At 40.5% G+C, this 23,041-nt stretch overlaps 1 protein-coding gene across 1 annotated transcript in view; it reads right to left on the bottom strand.

Annotated features, from left to right (window-relative positions):
* Nucleotides 1-529: 529 nt before the first annotated feature.
* The window catches only part of spen (spen family transcriptional repressor), a 28,721-nt gene continuing 6,209 nt past the window's right edge, over nucleotides 530-23,041 (bottom strand). Inside the window, exons 3-15 of the mRNA XM_032570417.1 lie at nucleotides 18,256-18,870; nucleotides 14,136-14,293; nucleotides 13,819-14,019; nucleotides 13,573-13,724; nucleotides 13,363-13,488; nucleotides 13,164-13,277; nucleotides 12,970-13,083; nucleotides 12,771-12,871; nucleotides 4,911-12,681; nucleotides 4,458-4,802; nucleotides 3,519-3,713; nucleotides 2,751-2,909; nucleotides 530-2,664 (exon numbers count right to left, since the gene is read on the bottom strand). Of these exons, the coding sequence (XP_032426308.1) occupies nucleotides 2,533-2,664; nucleotides 2,751-2,909; nucleotides 3,519-3,713; nucleotides 4,458-4,802; nucleotides 4,911-12,681; nucleotides 12,771-12,871; nucleotides 12,970-13,083; nucleotides 13,164-13,277; nucleotides 13,363-13,488; nucleotides 13,573-13,724; nucleotides 13,819-14,019; nucleotides 14,136-14,293; nucleotides 18,256-18,870 (10,183 nt within the window). The 3' untranslated portion in view covers nucleotides 530-2,532. The remainder of the gene's footprint in view (nucleotides 2,665-2,750; nucleotides 2,910-3,518; nucleotides 3,714-4,457; nucleotides 4,803-4,910; nucleotides 12,682-12,770; nucleotides 12,872-12,969; nucleotides 13,084-13,163; nucleotides 13,278-13,362; nucleotides 13,489-13,572; nucleotides 13,725-13,818; nucleotides 14,020-14,135; nucleotides 14,294-18,255; nucleotides 18,871-23,041) is intronic.

Below are 23,041 nucleotides of genomic sequence, written 5' to 3' on the forward strand. Positions count from 1 at the left end.
GAAGCTTATTTGAGTCATGAAGCAGGATAATAGTCCAAAGAATACCAGTAGATTCACTTCCAAATGAGACAAAAAGGAATGGTTTAAGAGTGGCCCAGTCAAAGTCTAAGATAAAATTCTGTTGTAATGGTGCGGCATTACCTTAAACCGGCTACTTATGGTTAAAACTGTACAAAATGGCCGAAATAAAACTGTTCTGCGAAGTGAGGGACAGTTCATTAACATTTATCAAAGGAGACAAAATGGCATTTTTTGCCTCAAATGGCAAAAAGGTAAAAAGCTGAGAGTGCAATTATTTTTCCACATAAGGTCGAATAGCTTTTATTTTTACTAAATGAAACCATCAATGAAAAAGTTCGTATCGTATTACTTCTTGTCATATTTGTCACGTATGCAAATTTCTGATTGTCTATAAAAATTAAAAGCAGAAGAAAAATGTAACAAGGCAAACACTTTTCAAAGCACTCTACACTAAAAGTTGCAGAAAGGAGGACTTTTGAGGATCACAAAAAAACAAAAACAAACGAAATGCAGAGTCATGGACCATTTAATGATCTTCAGAAGTAAGTTAAACAACCATTTATGTTACAGTTTAAAATGTCCTCATGGAGGAACAGCAAAAATACACTCAAAATGAAGGTTGATCAAAAGACATTTTTTTTCATATTAATCACTGTTTTAAGACTGTTGTTTTTTTTTTTCTTCTTTCATTTGTATATCAAAAATTATAAGTGCCTTCAACATAACCATGAGAGTTTTCAGCTTGCAGTCATAGAAATATTTACACCACAAAACTGACAAGCATGGTTTTACTTTCAGCATCGGTTTCACGCGCTTCATCTCCCGTCTCTTTTTAGACTGCTTTGTTTTGTTTCACAAAACAAAAATAAAGACCCTGAATAAAGACAACTGCAAAGTGAGAGGGAGGGGGGAGGGGGGGCAACTACACGGGAGCACAGGTTAGAGACGTGGGTATTTACAGCTTGGCTCTAGGAGACAGACAGGAGGAAGGATGGAGACAGATGATCAACACATCCATTAGCGGCATAACGTCAAGTTTAAGTCACATTCTTTGCCTTTATGATCCTACCTTACAATTTAAGATATGAAAATAAAGCATGCTATACAACATGTGACACAAAGTAGTGGCATGAATAAATTTAGTATGCAGACTTCCATATATTAAGGGGATGGGTTTTCAGACACCAGGGGGCAGTACAGGACAATGGGGGGAATGACGAAAGACAGAAAACACCAACCTCTACAGTACAAAAAGTTCCTTCAAATGAAAACGCAGCTTCGTTGTGTAGAAAGCGCTGCAGTATTAGAATCATGTCAATAAACAAAATATTTAAAAATGAATCAATGTGCCCTCTGAACAGCAAAATACTAATTTAAATATGAAAATAGGTTCAGATCACATTTTTTCCCCCCAAACATTTACCGTAATGATCACTGGCAAGACATTTTGGCACAAAGTTTGTTTTTTTTTTTCTCTGCAAATCCCCTTCCGACTCCCTCCGATTCACATTCTTCCCCGGCTAAAAACAATAAATGATTCAGAAATAAATAAGAAAAAATGAGACAGCATACTTAAAGAAACATCGAAAGCACGATCTGTCTTGTAAAATAATTTGCTTGGTCTCTCCATTTTTGCTTCAGTCTTTCAATATTTACAATATCTACAGCTTCACAATTCTCCACAATACCTTTAGGCATACAGAAGATGCAAATGAAAAGGAACAAATTAAATAAGTCTCTTTTTTTCTTTGTTTTTTTTACTGTCCCCTGTTGAGGCATTGCGTGTAAAATATACAACTCTACGGATCCCATCATGAGTTCCTTGGGGCAGGGAACACGTCGCGATGGAAACATGAGATCGGAAATGTCGCAGAAACTTGCAGATGGTGTCGGAGGAAAAGCTTTGTGATTGATGAAGCCGAGAAGATTCTCCATCATTCCGTAGGCAATAGCTTTCTTTGCTCTAGCACAAGCATGACTGATCACTAGAATAAATTCATAACATGTATCAATTTATGCACAAATATGTACAAAGTTCATAAAGTTTTGTCAACATAGTGCAATGGATTCTCAAGTTTAAAAAAAAAAGAAACAAAAACAATCACAATCACTTTTTTTTATGAAGGTAAAAAAACATCCTACTTGTAGGTCTCCGTCCACAGCTTTATGAATGTTATGAAATACAAAAAGGCAATGCAGAACACCTCCAAAAATGGCAGAAAGAAAAAACAGTAATCCAAAAATGATCATCAAAAATCCCCGTTCGACCCTTTGCGTCCTATTTAAAAAAAGGTCTAGCTTTTGGAATTCATCATCACAGGGTGATTTAAGGACTTGGTGAAGTGAAGGAGAAAACTTGAGTCCAAACAAAGTGAAAGATATGTTTTGTTGTTGCCGTTGTTTTGCAGTCAAACTCATAAAGATGAGGCATTTTCAGGTTCCAAACTGGTTCAATCCAAAAGGGCTGGTGTTGGCATTGTTCAGGAAAAAACAAACAAACAATGGAGGTAATTAAACAGAAGCTATAACAATCATGAGGTGAGGGGAAATGCTGGAGATGCTGTTGAGAAGGTCGGGAGCCAGGCGCGAAAGATGGCTCTCCGAGAATTCACACGGCGGGAATATTTGCACCACGTAAGCTGCCTGTAGTTGCAGAGATGGAACATAGTGTGAGTGGCAAAGAGACAACATCGACAAAAGGGACAGGAAAAGCTGAAACGAGAACAAACCTGATTAGAGCCAGGGTTGGGCACATTAATGATGCCAGCTGCCTGTTTGGCTTGCAGGTAAGTGATGAAGCCACTTTTCAAAGCTTGGGTTTGACCAAGGACGTCTTCTTGGTCTCGACCACAGGGTAGAGCCAGGAGCAAACAGTAGTCATTTTCCATCTGACATAAAAGAGACTTGAGTCAGTTAAACGTAAAAAGAAATATCACCACAGACTTATGACAGATTTATGGTCTACGACGCTATGTGATCCATGTTGTTGTGGCCATTTATGTTACATTTTGTAAACTGTTATTTCTATCCATTTAATTTGTCTTTGGACAGTTAGAATATACTTAAGTCAGGTTAGAACCAAAATCTATAATTGACTTTTACATTTGGAATTTAGATGACTTTGGCAACCTTTGGAGCAGACCCTCCCATTAATTTAAGTGATTAAGAACACACCGGGCAGTCCTTCTGCTTGGCAAATGTCTGGCGTGAAGACGAGAGGTTTTTGTAAAATTATTTTTTGACCACTTTTTGAACTTGAAGATTATGTTAAGTTGTAAGAGATTTTTAGTAATTGTTTTGTTTATATTTTTTTCAAGAAATAAAGCATATATATTTGTATTTTCAAACAATCAAGTCGGAAGTGCGTGCAAGAACCAAACCACCTGTTACCACCCCCACGGCCTTTGGTGGAAAGTTTTGGCTTTGGAACCTAGAAGGCCACGACACATTTGTTCATCCATGTTGCTGGCACTCAGCTAAAATAATAAGGTACTCACAGTCATTCTGCGTGCCACACTGTCCAACTGGGAAACCTCAAGCCTCATCCTCTGGACAATACGGAGAAGAGATCCTCCTTCTGGGGGCGGGAGGGAGCGCTGAGCCAGGATGGTGTTTCCAGACACAAAGTGTAACTGGACGGCAGCCTGGTCGTTCTTCAGCGCCAAGAGTCCTTGCCAAACTATAGGATACTTCTGCAAAAAATAAAAAACAGAAAGTTATTGTAAGCATAGCTTCTCCTTTGCTTCAGACCAAAAATAATTGTATATAATGATAACTTGAGATGGCACAGAGAAATCTGACCGGCGAGTTGCAAACTCAAATCTTATCTAAGACCTGTGAATGCATGATACACAAGTGCTGCCAGGTGGTCTATATTCTTCAGTGTGGTCTTTGTTAATGAGGGACGAAGACTCAGAGTGAGCCATTTTCAACAGCAGTGAGGTGTTTAGAAAGGACGTTAGCAGGAGCAAAGAAAAAATAAAAGGTATGCTGAAAGAGAGCAAGACTCTTAGCAGATAACAAGAAGGCTGAAAAGACTACAGCAAAGTTGCTACATTTTATCCTTTTGAGAGTTCAACCTCTGTCTGCAAAGGAACATGCTTCATTTGGAACGCTGGAAAACGTCAGAGCTAAAATAGATTGCTGTTTTAGTAATTCTAACCTCAGTAATTGAGCTATCCTCCAAAGTTAGACAATGAATTCAAAATTTCAGTTCTTTATTCATTTCCTCTTTGTTTTAAAATGATAAAATTATTTTTTATGCAGATGCTGCTCTCTCACACATGGTGTGATGTTGCCTCATGTTCCCTATGTTGAAATTGATGACAGCTAACAACAGGAAGTGTAGAAAGTCTATTTTAAGTGCTCTTCTTATTCCTTCTTGCACTATCTCTCTCATACCATCAACATACTGATGGGTCATATAATTCTCTTACTTTCAAAAGCTGCACCATGTCAATTGACCGATGTCCGGAATGTTCCAGCTTGGTATCATGTCGTGGCTGTTGTGAACTTGATGGGGGTACTGTTGGCGGAGGCGTAAGGAGGAAGGTGCGAGGGCCTTTCTGTAGAGACAGATCTGGCTTATGAGTGAGACCCATGGGCGACATCAAGGGGGACTGGTATGATGGAGAGATCGTTTCTCCTGATATTCGAGAAATGTGTGAAGGTTCAGAAGAGGTAGTGTGACGGAGATGTGGGCTTTCAGGTGTAGAATCATTTCCTCCTCCATGGGACTGAGATATTTTGCTTCGGTTTCCCAACTCATGCTCTGCGGGGATCTGATAAGAAAATTCAAATCACATTCAAAGATCGGTACACAATTCTGGTTTAACTGTAAAAATATGCACAGAAATTACCACATGATAAAATCATAGTATGTTTCTTACCTGTGTAGATGAAATGCCCTGGTTGGCCAGATTGTGTCCCGGAAACTGGGAAGGGAAGCCCCGCATGTCTCGATATACTGGAAAGGAGCTTGTTCCTCCTGGATGCATTAGTTGTACTCCGTGGGGGTGAGAAGACATTAAAACAGGGCTGGATGCATGGACTCCTCTAATTCTACTTTCATTGGGGCTCAAATGCATTAGCTTTCCTTCTGGTGATTTGAGAGGCTCTTTTGGTGAGAATTCAATGCTCTTTACCAGTATTGGACTTCTTGAAGGTCCAGAGATGTTGCTTGGAGATGTTATTGCGGTCTCTGAGTTGCGAGACTGCCGTGCTTCTACAGATGCCTGTTCTCCTAGTTGCTGGTGCAGGAGTATGCGCTGGTGAATTTCTCTGTACTGGTCCATGCGGATGCCTGGGCGGAGCCCTCTGTGGTCACTGTGAACCACCATTACATCTGACTGTAAATGGGGAGCTGAAGGTCGACTAAGAGCTTGGTTAAAGTGTCTCGGCTCTTCTTCACTTACATTGCTGCCACCACTCCCTGACATTGACCTTTGGGGACTTGAATGAGACTGCAAAACCATATCTCGAATAACAGGCTGTGATGTATTTGAGCTCTTTGTAGATCCTGGGTGCGGAGAAGGTATGCAGCCTCCTCGCCTTCCATAGTTTATCCCTGGCATTGTTGGATTGTTCATTCTGGCTTCATGAGTTAATGACTGAGTGACACTGTGAGGCTGCATTATGACAGAGGACTGTTCTGGGTGGGAGTGATGCATGCTGGAAGGGTATGTAGACAGCGTTGGCATACCATGACTTAAAACCACAGAAGTTCCAATGGGAGAGTTGCTTAGTGGACAGGTTTTGACAAAGGGTGAAGGGGAATGACCAGCTGTTCGTGGAGACTGAGGTTCTTGCTTGAGATGTAAAGCAGACCTATCATTTGTGTTGCTGGGACTAGGACTCATTCGTGTTCCAGGAATAGATGGGTGGTGTGGACTCATGACTGGGCTCAAGTTAGACTGCTGAACATTTTTCATGTTAATGTCCATTTTTTTTGTTAATGTATCCGTCACTAGCCCTCTTTTGCCATGCTGCTGCTGGATTACAGCTTGATTGTACATCAAAACTTGAGAGGAACTAACAGGCGACTGGAACATCTTCACCACACCTGGTGATGTTGTATGATAGTGAGCTTCAGACTTGTCGCATCCATGAACATCTTGCTTGATACTGGAAATGACCGGTTGAGAATTGTAAGACTGATTGGTTAAAAGGACTCCAGGATGCCCATAACCAGTAGGAGCTGAAGAAACTTTGGGGTTAGGTGACTGAGATGATGTGATGATAGGGTCTTGCTTTATCTGGGATTTGGACACAGATTGTTGAAACTCTATATCACCGACACTGGCTTCAGGGATTTGACTAATTTTGGCTCTCATCCTGTGTGGTCCCTCTGTCTTTTGACCAGAATAACTTAAAACAACAACACCCTCTGATGTATTTACCCTCAAGCCAGGGCTAGAACCTGTATGGTAAGGAGTCGGCTCAACAACAGACCGCCCTCTAGAAACATCTTCTGCTATCTCCACATTATGACAGCGGTTATTCTCATTGGAGTTTGATCTAAATTTCTGTTTCGGAATGGTCAGGCCAATGCTTCGATTGCTTAGGGAAATTCGTGGAGTTTCTTCTGTATCATAAGGCATTGGAATTCTACTAATGACTGAGGTAGTAGGAGACATAATTGTATGCGGTTTCTTTTCCCCACAGTTCTGTTGGGATTCTGTGAGGGGGCCTGGCTTATGGTGCAGTGACTTGGGAGGTAGAGGTGGTCTTTGTTCAGAATTTAAATGTCTTGAAACAAGTGTGTCTGTGGGATTTTCATTTTCTGACATCCTTGAATGATCCGACAGTGCCGATGATACCACAGTGGTAGTTATAGAATTGCTGTTTGACGCAGACACATATTTAGGTTCCATTAATATTTTTCTCAAGGTACTGGAACTTGGATCAATGTCAGAGGCCTTGGTGTCAGGGGGCATTGGGGGATTTGCTGTAGGCGTTCCAAGTGCAGTTGATGGAGGTACCGTAGGAGTTACTACTGTGACATGACGGGAAGGATTAACGTAGATTCTGCTTTCTTCAGATCGCTGAGGCCAGTCAGGAGAAAGGGGCATTTTGGCAGGTCGTAACAGGGGTACACTAAGCTGGGAAACAGGTGATGGATTAGTAGGGCCGAAGGTAGGAGTACTTGGTACTGCTGTTTGAAGAGGCTTTTTAGTCGCAGAACTGCTGCTTGTGCCTAAATGAAAGGCAGATTCTTTGGGAACAGGCTGCTCCACTTCAGGCTGTTCTGCCTCTTTGGGGTTGTCTACAGTTATAGCACTTGTAACATCACGTCTACAAGTTGCAACGGCAGTGACCACAGAAGTCACTGCAGAAACTGCAGCTGTAACAGTCACTGCTTTTGAGTCTGTTTCTGGATCTTCTGGAATTGACTCAGGTAACTTTACGGGTGAGGACTCTGACTGAGAGACTTCATCAGCAGTGTCCCCCTTTCTGCTAGCTGGACCTTTACGATTTCTTGACTTCTTTGGGGTTCTGGCTCTAGATTTAATTGTCTTCTTGGGTGTACCAAGAAGAATGGGTTCATCAGCTGTCTTCAATTCTGTCATTGATGCCTTTGGGCTTGAGGTTCGAGAGTCATCATCCAAGTCTCCAGCAAGGATATTATTGATTGCCATGTGTGTTTCCGGTTCCATGATGTCATTGGAGGAGGATGAGGAAGAAATTACAGATTCAGGTGTAGGAACAAGAGCAGAGTAAGTAGGAGCAGCAGTGAAGCCATCTGCATCCCCACAGGTTTCTTCAGCTGTGATGGAATCAATAGCAGCAGCTAGTTCTGTTTCACTTGCAGGATTTTCTCGCTTCTCCTCTTCAACTTCAACTTCTGGTTCCACTATGACAGGGGGCAATGCAGTAGGCGGACCAGGGGGTGGTTCTTTATAAGGTCTTGAAGGTTGGTCAGCTGTAAGTTTGGCAATATTTTCGACTGCCTGCTCCAGTTCCATCTGTCGTGCTAAAAGAACAGCAGCTGGATCAGCAGGAGGTTCAGATTCTGATAGTGCGTCTTCATTTTCTTGTGTAGTAATTTCTTTGGTATCTTTTGCAAAGTCTGCCATCCTTGTTTCTTCATTCTCTTTTACTACAATCTTGCCTTTTGTAATAGTAGCTGCAAACGTATCTGACTCAAGATCTTCAGAGCGAAGTAGGCTTTTTACGTCATCAACGCTTACGCGGATTTCTAGATTTTTCAGAGTGTGTGATTTGTCTTCAGTTATCTGTTTAGTATTTCGTTTTAACCTTGGTGTTTTAACTTTTAAAAATTTTTCAGGCTGTTTACCCCTTTCAGAGGCGTTAATGTCAAATTCTGTATCAACAGATATTTTTTCAACAAAATCTTTTGTATCTTTTTCTTTTCTGAGCACAGGTGAGCTTTCACTTTCTGCCCTGTCTGATGACTTGCCAGTAGGTTCTGAGCTAGCTTTGGGCTTAAGCTCTAATTCATCATTGCTTGATGGATCAGCTTGTTCTGCTGACACAAATTTGTTCCCTGATGATTTGTCTGTTCTACTTCCCTTTTTGTTTGGAGTAGAGGAAGTCAGTGAAGTTTGTTGGACTTTTTGTGTACGAGGTGAACGCCATCCCTCAGAGGCTTTCACAACTTCTGCAGTATTTGATGCCTCCCTGGCCTCTGTGTCTGCTTCCACTGTTTTCTTCTGATCCCCTTTTACTGGTGATATATCTGTGACTCGTTTTACACCTCTTTTAGGCGGGCGTCCCCGCCTAGTATTGGTAGAAATTTGAACCTCTGGTTGTATATGGTCTTTGTCGGCTGCTCGTTTGCGCATGCAACGGGGGGACTCTGTTACTTCCTTCCCAGCTTGTTCATCATCATGTAGAGTGGCATAGACTGACCTCACGTTCCTCCGTCGTGTTCTTCCAACAATTAAACTCGATTCAAGGTTTTGTTCTGAATCAGACGCATGTATTGGAGACTTGGATGTAGTTTTAGATTCATATGATAATTTAGGTGCTTCTGCTCTAGGAGACGATGCCCTTTTGAGTTTCTCTCGGTCAATCCGTTCACTTTTCCGTGTCGCAGGTTTTTCCTTGCTGATAATATTGGTTGGTTGTGTCGTACGTAATACAGAAAGGGTTTTGGCCCTTTTACCCTTAGTTTGTCTGCGAGTAGGTAATGGTTTCACTTCAGCCTCTAGCTCTGGCATACACGGCTCACTATCTGTCTCAGTTTTTTGAGAGTCCTCAAAGCTTTCCATGGCTTGGCTTTCAATTTCAGGCTCTGACTTACTCACTTCTGAGGTTTTTTCTATCTTTGAACAATCAGAATAAGAAAATTCAATTGTCTCTTTTTCACAGGCACTTGGGGAAACAACAGGTGTGTGATGCTTATCTTCTACAACATGTTCAACCACCAAACTATTATCCCCATCTGTTTTGGGTTCAATTAACTCTGTTTCAGGTCCTGGTTCGGAAACTGAAAGCGTGGGGTTTATGGGTACCTCAGGAGTAGCTAATTTGATCATATTTACAGGAGGAGAATGAGATGGGCATATCTCAAGAGATGGCTCAACCTTTTCTTCTTTGACAAATGGCACTGATTGATCTGTGGATGAATCTGAAGCTTCCTTCTCTGCTAGGCATGTTTCCTTGGGGGAAGGGAGGAATGATGACATTTTTATAGTTATTGGGGGGTTAGGTGATTTGTCACAAGCCTTTAGGGGAGCTTCTGTTTCCTTGTCAGATATCACATTATCACAGCTCAGAGTTTCATCTCTTTTCATCTCCAACAATACTGGGTCACTTTCAGAGTCAGGTAGATTGTGGTCCTTGTCTTTTTGTTGCTGAAGCTCCAAAAATCGACTATGGAAAAGCACAATAGGTTCTGTTGGAATATCAGCTCCTCCAGATTCTGAATGTGTCTCTATAGCACCAGCCTTGATAAAAGGCTTACCACTTCCAGTTTCTAAGTCTTGGTCTTTACGTTCAAGACGCTGCAGTCGGCGAGAATCCTGTTCAAAGATGGAGCTGTGCAAGAAACGAGAGGCAAATAATTCCTGACGTTCTTGGTCCTGTGGCTTGAGTTCTTCCTTTTTATCATGCAACGTTTCCACAGAATCAGTACGGATCTTCTTTTTTTTCATGTACCAAGAAGGAATAGGGCGTGGAGCTAGCACTGCTTTGTCTTTTTCAGAACAACTATGAGACACTGGAAAGCGTGAGGGGAGAAAAGACCAATTATCTTCCCTTGAGGAATACAAAGTCTTGGCTCTTTCAAGGAGTGCTTTTGTGTCAGGAGTTATTGTTTTGTCTAATGCAAATGAGTAAAACTTATTTTTCTCCAAGGAACCCGAAAGCTTGAGGTCAGTCATTCTCTCATCGCGATCCCTGAGAATATAAGACAAAGAACTGCTTGGTTTGTGAGAAATGTGTTTGTTGTCTCCATCGTCATCTGAATCAGACTGCAACTCTCCTGGTTCCAAGTCCTGACTAAGGCGTTTGCAAATATTTTCCCGTTTTAGAGTATCATTTGGGAATGTCATTTCCATTCTGAGAGAATCTGACTTTATTCTCCTCTCCCAGTGTTGCATTGTGTCATCATTAAATCCAAGTAAGGACGTTTTCAGCTTCGGGTGTGCATTGTTAGAAGACTGGAAATTTCTGGCTGTCAAGCTGAAATGATTTTTTAAGGATTCTGTGCGTGAATAGCTTTCGTCAGTTGGAGACGATTTTTGTTCCTTTTTTGTAATTAACAGACAAATGCGAGAAGTCTCATCATCTTCGTTTTCTGAAGACGGACCAGCTCCTATAGAAGACGACATGCTGTAGATGTCTTTATTGAATTCCTGGGAATTTGGAAAGTCATGCTCTCGTTTTACTTTCAGGACCTCATGTTCAAAATTCTCCAATTTCTTTCGTTTACTAGAAGAAAAGTCATCGTGGGCAATGTCCAGATTTGTTTTCCCAACATCATGCAGGATATATTCTTTTTCTGAATGACAAGCCTCATTGTTTGGCAACTTTCCAAACTTGGCCATTTTATCAGGATCCCTAAGCTTGGATTGAAGCCATCGATCTTGCTCAATTTGTTTTGCACAAACAGACTGGTTAATGTTCACACAATGTTCATCTCCATCATAGTCTCTGCACTTTGCACTTCCCTCCTCATTTTCAGACAAAACCTGCTTCTGTTCTTTTAATTCATCCATATCAAAGCTGCCGTCATCTGATATCTTTGTGAGACTGGAGCCGTTTTCCCTTTTTAGAGCCTCCAAATCCATTCTAAGGAAGGGGGAGTTCTGTTGTGATGTAGAATCTTCAAGCAGCTCCCCAAAATGCGATTGCCCCTCCAGAGGCAGACCTAGAGATTTGCCTTCGCAGTCCCGTCCATCTTTAGGGCTGCTTACTGAAACCACACAGACAGCTCTATCCTTGTGTTCTTTTTTATGCACCCCTCTTATCAAAAGGACTTTCTCCAATCCTGTCTCCTTTGTGTTGTTCCACAGTTTATAAAGTCCAGCTCTACCAGTGTCTTCTTCGTTAGATCTCCTTTGTCGATCGGTTCTCACAGATTCTTCAAATCGCCTTTTTCTTGCAGCTAAACGATCAACATCCAGAGAAACATTGTTATCAAATCCAAACTCAGACTTTCCATGTTTTTTGGATTTGATTTTACCATCCTTTTCAGCAATCTCTATTAAGCTGTGTATATTTTTTTCTCTAGGCATCTTCCCATGCTTGTCACCTTTGGACGATTCTGAGCGGAATGTAGGACTTCTCTGGTCAGCTCCAGGCGATGCCAATTTAGGACTGTCACTGCCAGCCCTCAATGTTTGCTTTTCTTGGACAGCATGACCGATCAATTTTCCTTCTTTTTCTTTGACACGCGTTAACTGCACTACACAAGGCAGAAGATCTAGCCTTGTTTTGCTGGAGCTTTCTTTTGAGATTTTACTGGTTTTACTCCGTAGTCCAGACTCAGGGCTTGTGTCTTTTTCAAGTTCTGGTTCTATCTCCAGCGTTGTAGGCGATGTGACTTTAAATTTCTTAAGCCTTTGCTTCTCGCTTTTTTCTTTATCTCCTCTCTCTTTTCGCCCCGTTCTCTTCTCCTTTTCAACCAGACTCGCTCTTTCAATTTCAAAAACACGATCCTTCTCTAGTTTATCAGTTTTATTATATCTTTCAGCGCGTGCCTTTTCCAGTTTTTCAAATCTGGGTGGGGAAACCGAACTGCAGCTGCCACTTCTGTCAGATGATCGACAACAAATTCGCCTGTCTGAGTCACTTGGTATTCTCTCGGAGAGCGAAGGCGATGCGGTGGGGCTGACAGGACGTCGAGTGGAGACGTGAGTAGGGCTTTGGCTACGCTCGATGGTTCTTCTTCCATGATCACGACCACGATCCGTTTCAAAGCGCTCCCTCTCTCTTTCTCGCTCTCGTTGCAAGTAGCTGTATTTGCGAATGTCCTGCTCATAAGGATCAGCTCTGTATTCCCGATACTCTCTTGGGTCCTCAAAGTACTGTGGATCATAATAATCTCCTTGATATGGGTCCCATTCAGTATAGAACTCTCGACTTCTGGCGGGGTATTTCCGCCGTGGATCATCCGTGTAAGTTCCAGGTGTTCGTACATTCTCGTAATACTGTCTTTCTGTTTGAAACTCATATTGGCTTCGTCTGTCATCTCTGTCAAGAGAAACAAAAAAATCTGTTTTAATTTTGAGGGTGAAACGGTACTGAAGTCAAATTGTCTCAAAGAACAAAAAGATGCAAACCTTCTTTCAGAAAGAAACTCATAAAAGTCACGAATATCTTGCCCAGATGCCTGCATTGCACGATAAAACGCCATCTGACTTTCCTGATTTGCAAAGTCCACCTGAAGATGAAAACAGAAAATCCAGATGCAAAATTAGTCAACAAATCTGGAGATTAGTCCAGGAAATTCGTTTTGAACACAACTATATTTCCACTTGCCTTAATTTTATTGCCACCTATCTTCCAACCTTTTGTGTCTTTGACTGCTGCTTGGGCGTATTCAATGTTGTTGTACAGGATAAGGGCCATTCCCTTCATTCTATCAAGTACGACCTGTAAGCCACCAGGGAAACAGATTTAGATGTACAAAAATCACAAAGGTGGTAGAAGGGTACAAAAATAAACATGCTTACCTTGACAACATGCCCATAGCGGCAAAAATGGCGAGTGAGAAACTGCTCTGTTGTATTTGAAGCCAGACCATCTAACCAAACACAAGTTGTGGGCATGCTCTTTCCAAACCCCAGCTGGAAAAAATAAAATATCAAGTTGGAATTTGGGATGAAGCAGGAACATACTAAAATTGCAAAATTAAGTCACGACAAGGCTGACCTTTAGTCTGTTGTTACCAAGATACTCGCCGTCCATCTTTTTCATTGCTTTGCAAACACTTGCAATGTCGCAGTATTGAAGAAAGGCATACTGTGGAGCTCCATTCACCTTTTTAATGTCAATATCCTTAGGGAACCGTAAAGAAACACATCTGTCAGTAAACAACTATTTCGCTGTACTTTTTACTGAAAAAAAAAAAAAAAAGCTTACCACTATTTCTCCAAAACGTTGAAAGATGTTTAGCAGATCATGGTAAGTGGTAGTCTTCTCCAAGTTTCCAATAAATAATGTCCGTGTGGCCTTTGGATGAAACTCGTCAATCCTCTCATCCAGCGGTCGAAATTCGTTTTCGCTTTCTGTCTCTGAAAGGACAGAAAGGTGTAGTGAGTTACTTTGATTTTTTAATCTTTCTGCTTTGAGAATTATTTTGCATAGCAGGTCCAACAGAAAATTCACCGGGACCATTCCAGGCTGTGACGTCAATTTGCATTCCAAAAAACAGCTTCCCCTTGGAGGCGCAAAGCGCTTTCTCTTGATCTTCTGGTTGGCGGAAAAAGACGAGTCCATAACGCTCCTCTGAAGCCCCATGGATTTGCACAGATGTAACCTTTCCATGTTTTTTGAATTCATGGAACAAACCGTCCTTGAGGCTTGTATCTGTGGCAGGCAAATTTAAATGTGGCACAAGTTAAAAATGTCTTAATTGTGGCAGATAGCTATGTTATTCTACACAAAAGAGGCTTTATTTATTGTGGCAACACAACATTACCTACCTGTAGAGCGCACAGGAAGATTTTGGACCTTGATGCCAAAGCTTTTACGTGGTTCGTCTTTGTCAAGGGAGGATAAAGGAAGAGCTGAGGGTGCAGGGACAGCAGCAGACTGCACTGAACGGGCCGGAGAGTCATCACTCGAGCTACTGCTAGAATCACTGCAGCAAAGCAAGAACATAAAGTAAAACGACTCAATCCAATCTGCCGGCTTCATTAGACAGACAAAATCTTATTTTGTATCAATTTGAAACAGACTCTACGGACATGGATTATAACACGACACACTAAAGTGAGTTTGATTAAAATCTGACTTTGCTGGATGGAACTGCAACAGAGTTGAATGGAAATTAGCAGCATTTAATTTACGTTGTTTTGTAACTGACCCTATGTTGACATTCTTTGAGAATTGGTGTGTACTTTTATTTAGTGTTACTTCAATAAATGAAGTCAAACACGTGACAGTAAGAACTTTTTCATTCCTGTTCAGCAAAAAAATAAATAAAAAAATCTATACAGTTTAGTCTATTTGTAAAACCCTGAAAGCACTGCTGTCAATTTCCATGAGTCAACTCGTGCCTTTTACACACACTGGACATTAATACTCACTGAGTATCAATGAAATTCAGCTACAGATGGTTTTATCAGGACAGATTCAAAAAGGAACACAGGGCACCATGTCTTAAACTGCTGATGTATTATAAAACATACAGGAATATTTGTTTAGGGTTTTATACTTCAAAGTCAAAATGGCATGACATAATTTTGTGAACTTGACTGAAAGACAAAAAAACTGCTTCTTCTCTCCGAATTCTAAAAATGATGTGAAAAACATAGCACACAAATTTCTGATTAAATGTATAGATGGCGGGAAAGTTCTTGAAATGCAGTAAATACTGACAATGCCCCCTCTCCAACCCCCAAAAAAACCATCCTCTATTGCACACCTTTTTCGTCTTTATTTCACTGTTATACAGAGCATCTTGTAATCCGTGAAGCGGGGGAAAAAAAATTGCACAGTTGCACATTTCTGCCTGCCTCATGCACCTACTCAGACAATTCCCATGTCTGTCTCAGCTTTCTAGGCCCTCTGCTGTTTGTGTCCTTCTCACTTTCTCCTCCTGCGCTCAGACACTCCCGGAAGTGCTGCTGACGGAGCCTGGCCTGTGGGAGTGGGCAGACAGCCAGCACTGGCCAGAAATTTCCAGTTCCAACTGGATCTCATGGAGAGGGTGGGAGGGTGGGGGGCTTGCAGTTACCCATACACAGAGGTAGGCAGTGCGAAAAATACAGCTGCCATCTCCCGATAGTCTCCCCGCAGCATTTCCTGGACGAACCACATGTGTCGCTACACGTCGTTCAAAGCCACGTCCAAAGGCGATGCAGTCAAAGAAAAAAACTGGAGAGGAGCTAAATAGAGTCATTTCCCATGAAACGGTGTTACTGTGATTTTAATCTTTATATTTATGCCCAGTAAAATATATTAGAGGTGTCATGATAGCAGTGAAAGAAGCAGAACTCAACGCAAAAGCCCAGATTAGGAATTTAAATTCACAAGATTGACAATAATTACTCAGTGATGCAAGACATTTTAATTGTAGATAACTTTAATTTATTTTTATTGCAATCTACTGCAGTGTTTGCCACATATATATAAAATTTCCTAGTTGTAATAACCTCCGTCATATTTCTTCACAAAGAAAGTGCATCAGCAATTGATGAGAAGCATTTAGTGGATTTACCACAAAGTATTAGAAAGAGGTAAATGTGTCGTCTTTTATGGTGGTTTAAAAAAGTCGTGGTCCACTGCTCTCAAACACCACCCCCACGAGGCAAGCTAAGTAAAAGCATAAATCGACGTTGGCTAATCTAAGTGGACTTTAGCAGTATGCAAATATTTATGATACAGAGAGAGTGCCATTGTAGCACTTACAAAGATCATTTTCTCTCCTTTAAAACCGACAACCACTTAACACATATGGCGACAATCTTACCAACAACAATTTAAATTGGAAGAAGGATTTAATAACTGAATTTTGAATATAAGTAACAAAAAGGCTGTGGGGGTGGGGGTGTGTGTGCGTGTTTTGTGACAGGCAGTATCTTTTCTTGGCAACATGTGCCTTCAAATAAATGTTCTAACATGCAGACAGAGCACCTGAAGTGAGGCATTAATCAAGCAGAAAAACCTCAGGGTGCCTTCACTTTTTCTTGCGTAACCCCATTTGGAATACAACTACCGGTGAAATGAGTCGGCATCACCAACTGAACACTTCTGCCGATTAATATAAAATCCATTACCTGCAGGACAATAGTATGTAATATTTTTGTGACAGCTCCTTGGAAATGATTGAATACAGGAAATAGGAATGTTGCTATGGTTGCTGTTGGACACATGAAACTCTAAAGCTTTGGCACAAGCAGTAAATCGGAGGCACATTTGGCTAAATTTGAACTTTGTTTGCAATTGCTGACCAGAAATGACCCCCATAATCTAAGTATAGCAGTAACTCTTCTGTTTTGGATTTCAGTTTTCACCATGTAACATCTGGCTGCCTAAATACATGGTAAGCAAATATTACACATTTTGATGCAAGAGTGATATAGTGACACAAGAGGTTCATAATATTGAGATGTCATTTTGGCACGATCGCTGACAAAGCTAAGAATCCCTCCTTTCCTTGGACGTTTTTCAGAAATCCCAAACTGTGTTTTAAATAATCTGTAGTCAGAGTAGAATAAACCAATCCAATCTCTACATAACGGGGATAAAACCTACAAAATGTTATTTTTTTCAGTTTTCACGGATAGAATACGTTTTTATAAAAGGCCTGTACGCACTCTGTAGAAACCAACGAATTTAATTTTTGTTACCATAGCTATTAGAAAAGAATGAACACATTATTTTGCTCACTTGTTGTAATGCAATGTCCAAAGCTCTATTGTGTGGCACGTCCAAACTTCTGAGTGGCAGTGGTTAATGCAGAGAAGGGCAATGTTATCATTCCATATGTTCTGCCCCATGGGGACTTCTATCCTTTATCACAGCTGGATCAAATGTTGACTCATTAGAAGGCTAAAGAAGAACACTGACATGCTGGGGACACTGACATACTATCAGGGAGAGAACTAAAACATGCAGGATGCCGGCCTTTGAGGACCAACTTTGGACACCACTGTCTTAAATCACTCATCGTCATATCCAGGGTACATACAAATAACATAAAGTCATATGCTTCGTAAGGCATAAGCGTTGGCATATGTCATTACTGTGTAAATGTTGTCTTCTACAGCACTTAGCTATTGTATTGCTCTTATGGCAATTTATTGCTAATTGCTGATATTACAACATGTGGCACATGGGAATTTGGGTATGGAAATGTGGAGAGAATGGGGGCCATGTATACCAGGATGGTGTGTGCACTTCATTCACTGTGACAAAACCAAACCTGTCACTAGGTGTATCGAGTCTGTAACCTCTTAATAAACCCCCAAAAAACATATGTTCTAAATCTGCCCATGTTAGTCAATACTTGCTTTCTACTTTTGGAAACCAATATACTACAGAAAATTAAAAATAAAATAAATCACTTTCCCAAAATATTACAATTTTCATTTTAAATAAAAAATTTGTTGCTACAGACTGGCAACCTGTCCAGGGTGCACCCCGCCTCTCGCCCGGAACGTAGCTGGAGATAGGCACCGGCAACCCTCCCGACCCCATTAGGGACAAGGGTGAACAGAAAATGGATGGATGTATGGATAAAAAATTTGTCAAATAAATGCTTAAGTATTAGCTTTGGATTATACAAACACCAGTTTTTAGCTAAATTAATCTTAAGCAGCATCCTGACGTAGATGAGATCTCCACCACTGGCAGGAATTAGATTTTTAGACATCTTGCACAATCTTGTTTGAAAATGTGGTATGGACTTAAAAAAAGATGTTGCACAATTTCTTGAGGTCAACATAGCTGATGAAAGGCATTTAATGAGGAAATACAACTTTCATTGAGTTCCTATAAAACACTTATTATCTTGGTTTACTTTCATGCATAGAACTTAATAATTTCACAAGGGAAATAAAAAAATAAAAACAAAATCTGACTGTGTAATTCACTCACCTGCCACTCGTGCTGCTGCTGGTGCTGCTGACTGAGTCTGAGCTGGATGAGCGACTGCGAGATCCTGACCCACTGTGGGAACGTGGAGGACGAGTAGTCTGAGTCACCAGTCTCTGAGGCGAGGGATTTCGCGAATGTGTCGAGTGTGGAGACCGGCTGCGACTGTGGCGGTATGACCTCTCCACACGCCGTCCCCGGTCATCCCGGTACAGGTCCCTGTGAACCACGCTGGCCAAAGTAAACGGTTCCCTGGAACGAGACTCATAGCGAGGCTCTGGCGCCTCAAACCGACACGGACTCCTGCTGTGGGAGCGGTAGAAGCCGACCCCGCTGGACGTAGATCCCGCGCTCCCTCCCGTCGACGCCCCAGCCGATCCGCCGGCTCCCGTGTTTCCAGAAACGGGACCAACTATAGTTCCACTGACACCTGACGGCACAGTTGTACTACTCCCACCAGTGGTGCCAGATCCACTTCCAGCATTGCTAAGAGTCCTCTCTCTTGCGTCACGGTAATAGTCTGTTTCATAGTGCCGTTGACGGTCGAAGCTGCTACCAGGTCGCTCGTGATGTCCGTAGGTGGTGTGATCGTATGTCCGTTCCCGACCTTCCGCAGTCCTAACAAACACAAAGAGAAACCAAGTTACTTTGCAGTTTTATCATTCAAGGTTGGTGGACAATCAACATGATCTGTTATATACAATAAGGGGGTTGCCATAATTAGACACAGGGAAAGACGGAGCAAAATGTTTGAGAAGAATTGAGAAAGACGTTTGCATTTCAAGGAGAAATGAGTGACTAATCTACCAACAAAACTAAAAGAAGGGTTAAATACGTGCCTGATAAGACAAGTGAGCATCAGGTTTTTTCTTTCTTTTCATCTGTGACTTGAAGACTGATTATAATCGTTTCCTTTGTCATCCACAAACAAGCCATGTTGACATGTTTTATCATTTTGCTGAGGATTTTTGTTTAGCCAATAACACATAAGCCGTTAAGTCATAACTACACAGTCTGATAGCTTTAGATCTCTAAAAACAACCTTTACAAACCAACGGTTTTTGACATCTACGTTAAAAAAATGGTTTTAATGAGGACATTTTGTTCAAACTTGAAACAATCAGCAATCAGAATTTAAAATGGTATTCCAAGTGATTTGTCATTACGGGAGTCATATTACAAAACTCACCATAATGAGCGGGATGGGACAGCAATTACTGCTGTTGGAAATCAGATCGAATTATAAGCAGCAAATTAGGCACGCTGTTCCAACTCAAGGCCGGATGTGTTTTCATCCAAAGACACTTAAGATCCTCATTTTAGCGGGACGTTGCAAAATAGATGAATGGGTTTTAGATTTGGTTAAAATAGAGAATTAGGAAAAATGTTAAAATTAAGGTTTTCATTTAAAAAAAAAAAAAAAGATGGGTAGCTGCTTATGAATGTTACGTTTTTGTAATTGTTAAAGAAGGAGCAGAAACAGTGAGTAGCTTAAAATAGTATCTGCCCACCTCACCCTAGAAAAGGACATACATTATGAAGGTATAAAAGGCAAAAAAAAATCAAGAAACTAATATATATAATAATGTAGTGGCAAACCCTCAAGATGCTACACTATGAATAAATTATGTATTACAAACAGAAATTGCATTTACTGTTTTTTTTTGTTTGTATAATTTATAATCCTAAATTTTATCCTTTACAGAAAAAATTTATTTATTCTGGTGCAGGATTATTTTCAGAATGTACCATTTTTTTAATTTTTATACGCCATTTGTCCAGCAAAGATTAGCTTTCACAAAACTAATAAGGGCACTGACTATTTAACTTCACTGTCTGGGCCTCACAATGAATACCTTTGGAGTTTTATATGAATCTGAAGTTTTCAAACCTATCACAGCAACGTCTTGAAATTACTTGTGTAAGATTTGTAGGTTACCCCAATTCAAACTACAGTAAGGAATGAAAATTACTGAACTTAATAACCAGCAGCTAGTACTAAAAAAAATGAATGGAATCGCCTAAATAGTAAGCATTATATACAGAACATTACAAATAAGAGGCTGGCTATTTTTACATTGGCAGAGTGGCTGTCTGTCACACTCGTGGTCCGCTCTCACGCCTGCTGTAGTCGGTTGTATTGATCGGAATAGAAGTGTCATGTTGTAGCAGCCACTCCACATGTTACACATTTACCGTAATTCCGGCTCATATTCAAAAAGAATTCAATTTTTTTTTTTAGATCTTTCAATATTAACAACTGGGATATCAAATATGAGAAAAGCTATCATTCTTTTCCCCTTGATGGTTAAATCCTACTATCTTCTCCACCTAATTTATCCTGTCCAAAGCTGCAGTGAGCTGGAAATGAATCCGCTGGACAGAATGTACTGTTATTTTGGTCTTTTTTTTCTCACTACAATTTTTATCTAACTGCTGTTTCTTTTCTTTCTTTTTTTTAATGCTTTTTCAGTCAGATATTTTTGAGGGAAACAACGGCAATTGTGACAAAATCTTTCAGAGATGTTTTTTGTTGTGCCGTACAATTTAAAATGCGATGTCTCTCCTTGACGTTTCAGCTAAACGAGGGAGTTCTTTCAACGCAATGAAAATATGAAAATGTTTAAGCATTTGTCCAGATGGATTCAAATCAAATTGTTATTTTATCATATAAGCACATTTATATGTAAATCTCCCTGCTGTCCTTAGGAACCTATAGGACGAGTGGTATCAAAGGCTGCTGATATATTTCTCAAATTATGTTGTTACACAAGCATCTTCCTCTGCGTCACCGGGCGTCGGACGATGTCCTGAAGGGGGATTTTGGTAAATGATTAGTGAGGGCTCAACCTGGCCTTTGCACCTGCCGCCTTCATTTTACTGCCACTGATGCGAGGACTTTGGTAGAACCCTTTGTACTAAGAACATAAATCCCTTTATGACAACTCTTTGTGCTGATATGGGCAAAATGAAAACAAAATATTTGGGATCGTAAATAGAAGCCTTGCATAAAAGAGCAGAACACTGTGTGAACTTTATACAGTGCCCTGGATGTTCAGAGTTATTTGCTTAAGGAGACAAGCACCGAGTCTTTTCATGGCACGATACATAAAAAGTACAAGAGGGTCAGGGGGCGAGCTCTGTTTCGGCCTATTTGATTTGATCGTCTGGGTTCTGGATTCATGAATAGCATGTATGGCACAAGGATGTCTGCTGTGAAATTGATGGATTAGCTTGACCCCCAGATGCTCTCCAAAATGGTAATTTGGTGGCGCGGGCCCAGGGCTCAACAGATACCCTTCATTTTCACGTCAAAAAAGAAAAAATCAGGTTTTACATTATTCATAGAGCTTAAAAATAATTCAGTTCTTTTTTTCTTTTTTTTCTTTTTCACCTTTGGACAGAATTTCCATCAGTGTGTGATTATTAGTCCACTCGGGTGCATGCTAAGCACATCAACTGTTTTGGTTCTACGTGAGCAGCATATTCATGAGGATTCATTCCTGCTGCATGACAAAAAGGAGGCTTATATATGTGGGCTCTGTCATATAGCAACAATGCATTCAGAATCTTTTGAAATGGCTATGCCTAGCTACTGTCTACACATAGTTATGACATAAAGAGACTGACAAACTCTACACTGTTGTTCTTACATACTAAATAATAATCTGCAGTAATGTGATTTTCTGATATTAGTAGTGAAGTAAAGCCAGTTATAGTATTCTCTCAGGAAACACCTGAAATTGGATTGGGAAATAAACCAGCTGAAACGAGAGCGTGTCTTTTGTGCTCATCCAGGTTACAAATCAGTGTAATCCATCAAACTGACAATTTGGTGAGCTCGATACTGAAATGGATGATGTGCTCGATGACTTGCAACATTACCGTATGCTACACCGTAAAATCTGCAACAAAGGGGAAACCAGTGGGAGGAAATGTTGAAAAATAATATGCGAGTGAAGCGCAATGAAAATAATTTCAAAAGAAGAATCTTTTTCAACATTATGTGTAGGATAACACAATTAGATAGATAGATAGATAGATAGATAGATAGATAGATAGATAGATAGATAGATAGATAGATAGATAGATAGATAGATAGATAGATAGATAGATAGATAGATAGATAGATAGATTATTTCTTGAAAAATTCTACTTTTTTTTTCAAATATTAAATGTTGTACATTTGGTTAACACATCCCTGTAATTTTAAAAAAAAATCTTACTATGCCTTTTAACAGCTTGATTTTAACATATAGATACTCAAAGGTGCTTCCAATTTAGGACTGATTCTAATCACCAGAGAGTGTTTGCTTAAAGAAGGATCTGTGACGTAAATGTTAAATAGTAAGGATAAGATCCCGGGGGAGTTTCTGGGATTGACTCGACGTTCTGCCGCACAGCTGTTTCAAGAAATAAGCAGTAATTTTTTTTAACGTTTTTTCAGGGGACATTTGCAGTTGTGAGAAGGAACATTGCTTTGAATTAATTCATTACGAATTGGAAATCTTTTAATTTATCAGTCTAATAAGTGAATTGCTTCTTGGCATTTCCTTTTAAGCGACTTTATCTGCATAAATGTGTTTATATATTTTTTGTTTGCTTGTTTGTTTATGGAGTATCGTCAAAACCTGCATTGATTAAGAATCCATCAGACAAGAGAGACGGGGGTGGGGGCCAGGAGCTGAGGGTGGGGTAAGGTAAGAAGAGGAAGAAAAAGGAGAATGATACAAGGTAAAGTAACATATTTCAAAAAGCAGTAAATCTATGCACCAGCTACTTTGGTTAG

Source organism: Xiphophorus hellerii, chromosome 1, assembly GCF_003331165.1.
Source record: "Xiphophorus hellerii strain 12219 chromosome 1, Xiphophorus_hellerii-4.1, whole genome shotgun sequence".
NCBI classification, from domain to species: domain Eukaryota; kingdom Metazoa; phylum Chordata; class Actinopteri; order Cyprinodontiformes; family Poeciliidae; genus Xiphophorus; species Xiphophorus hellerii.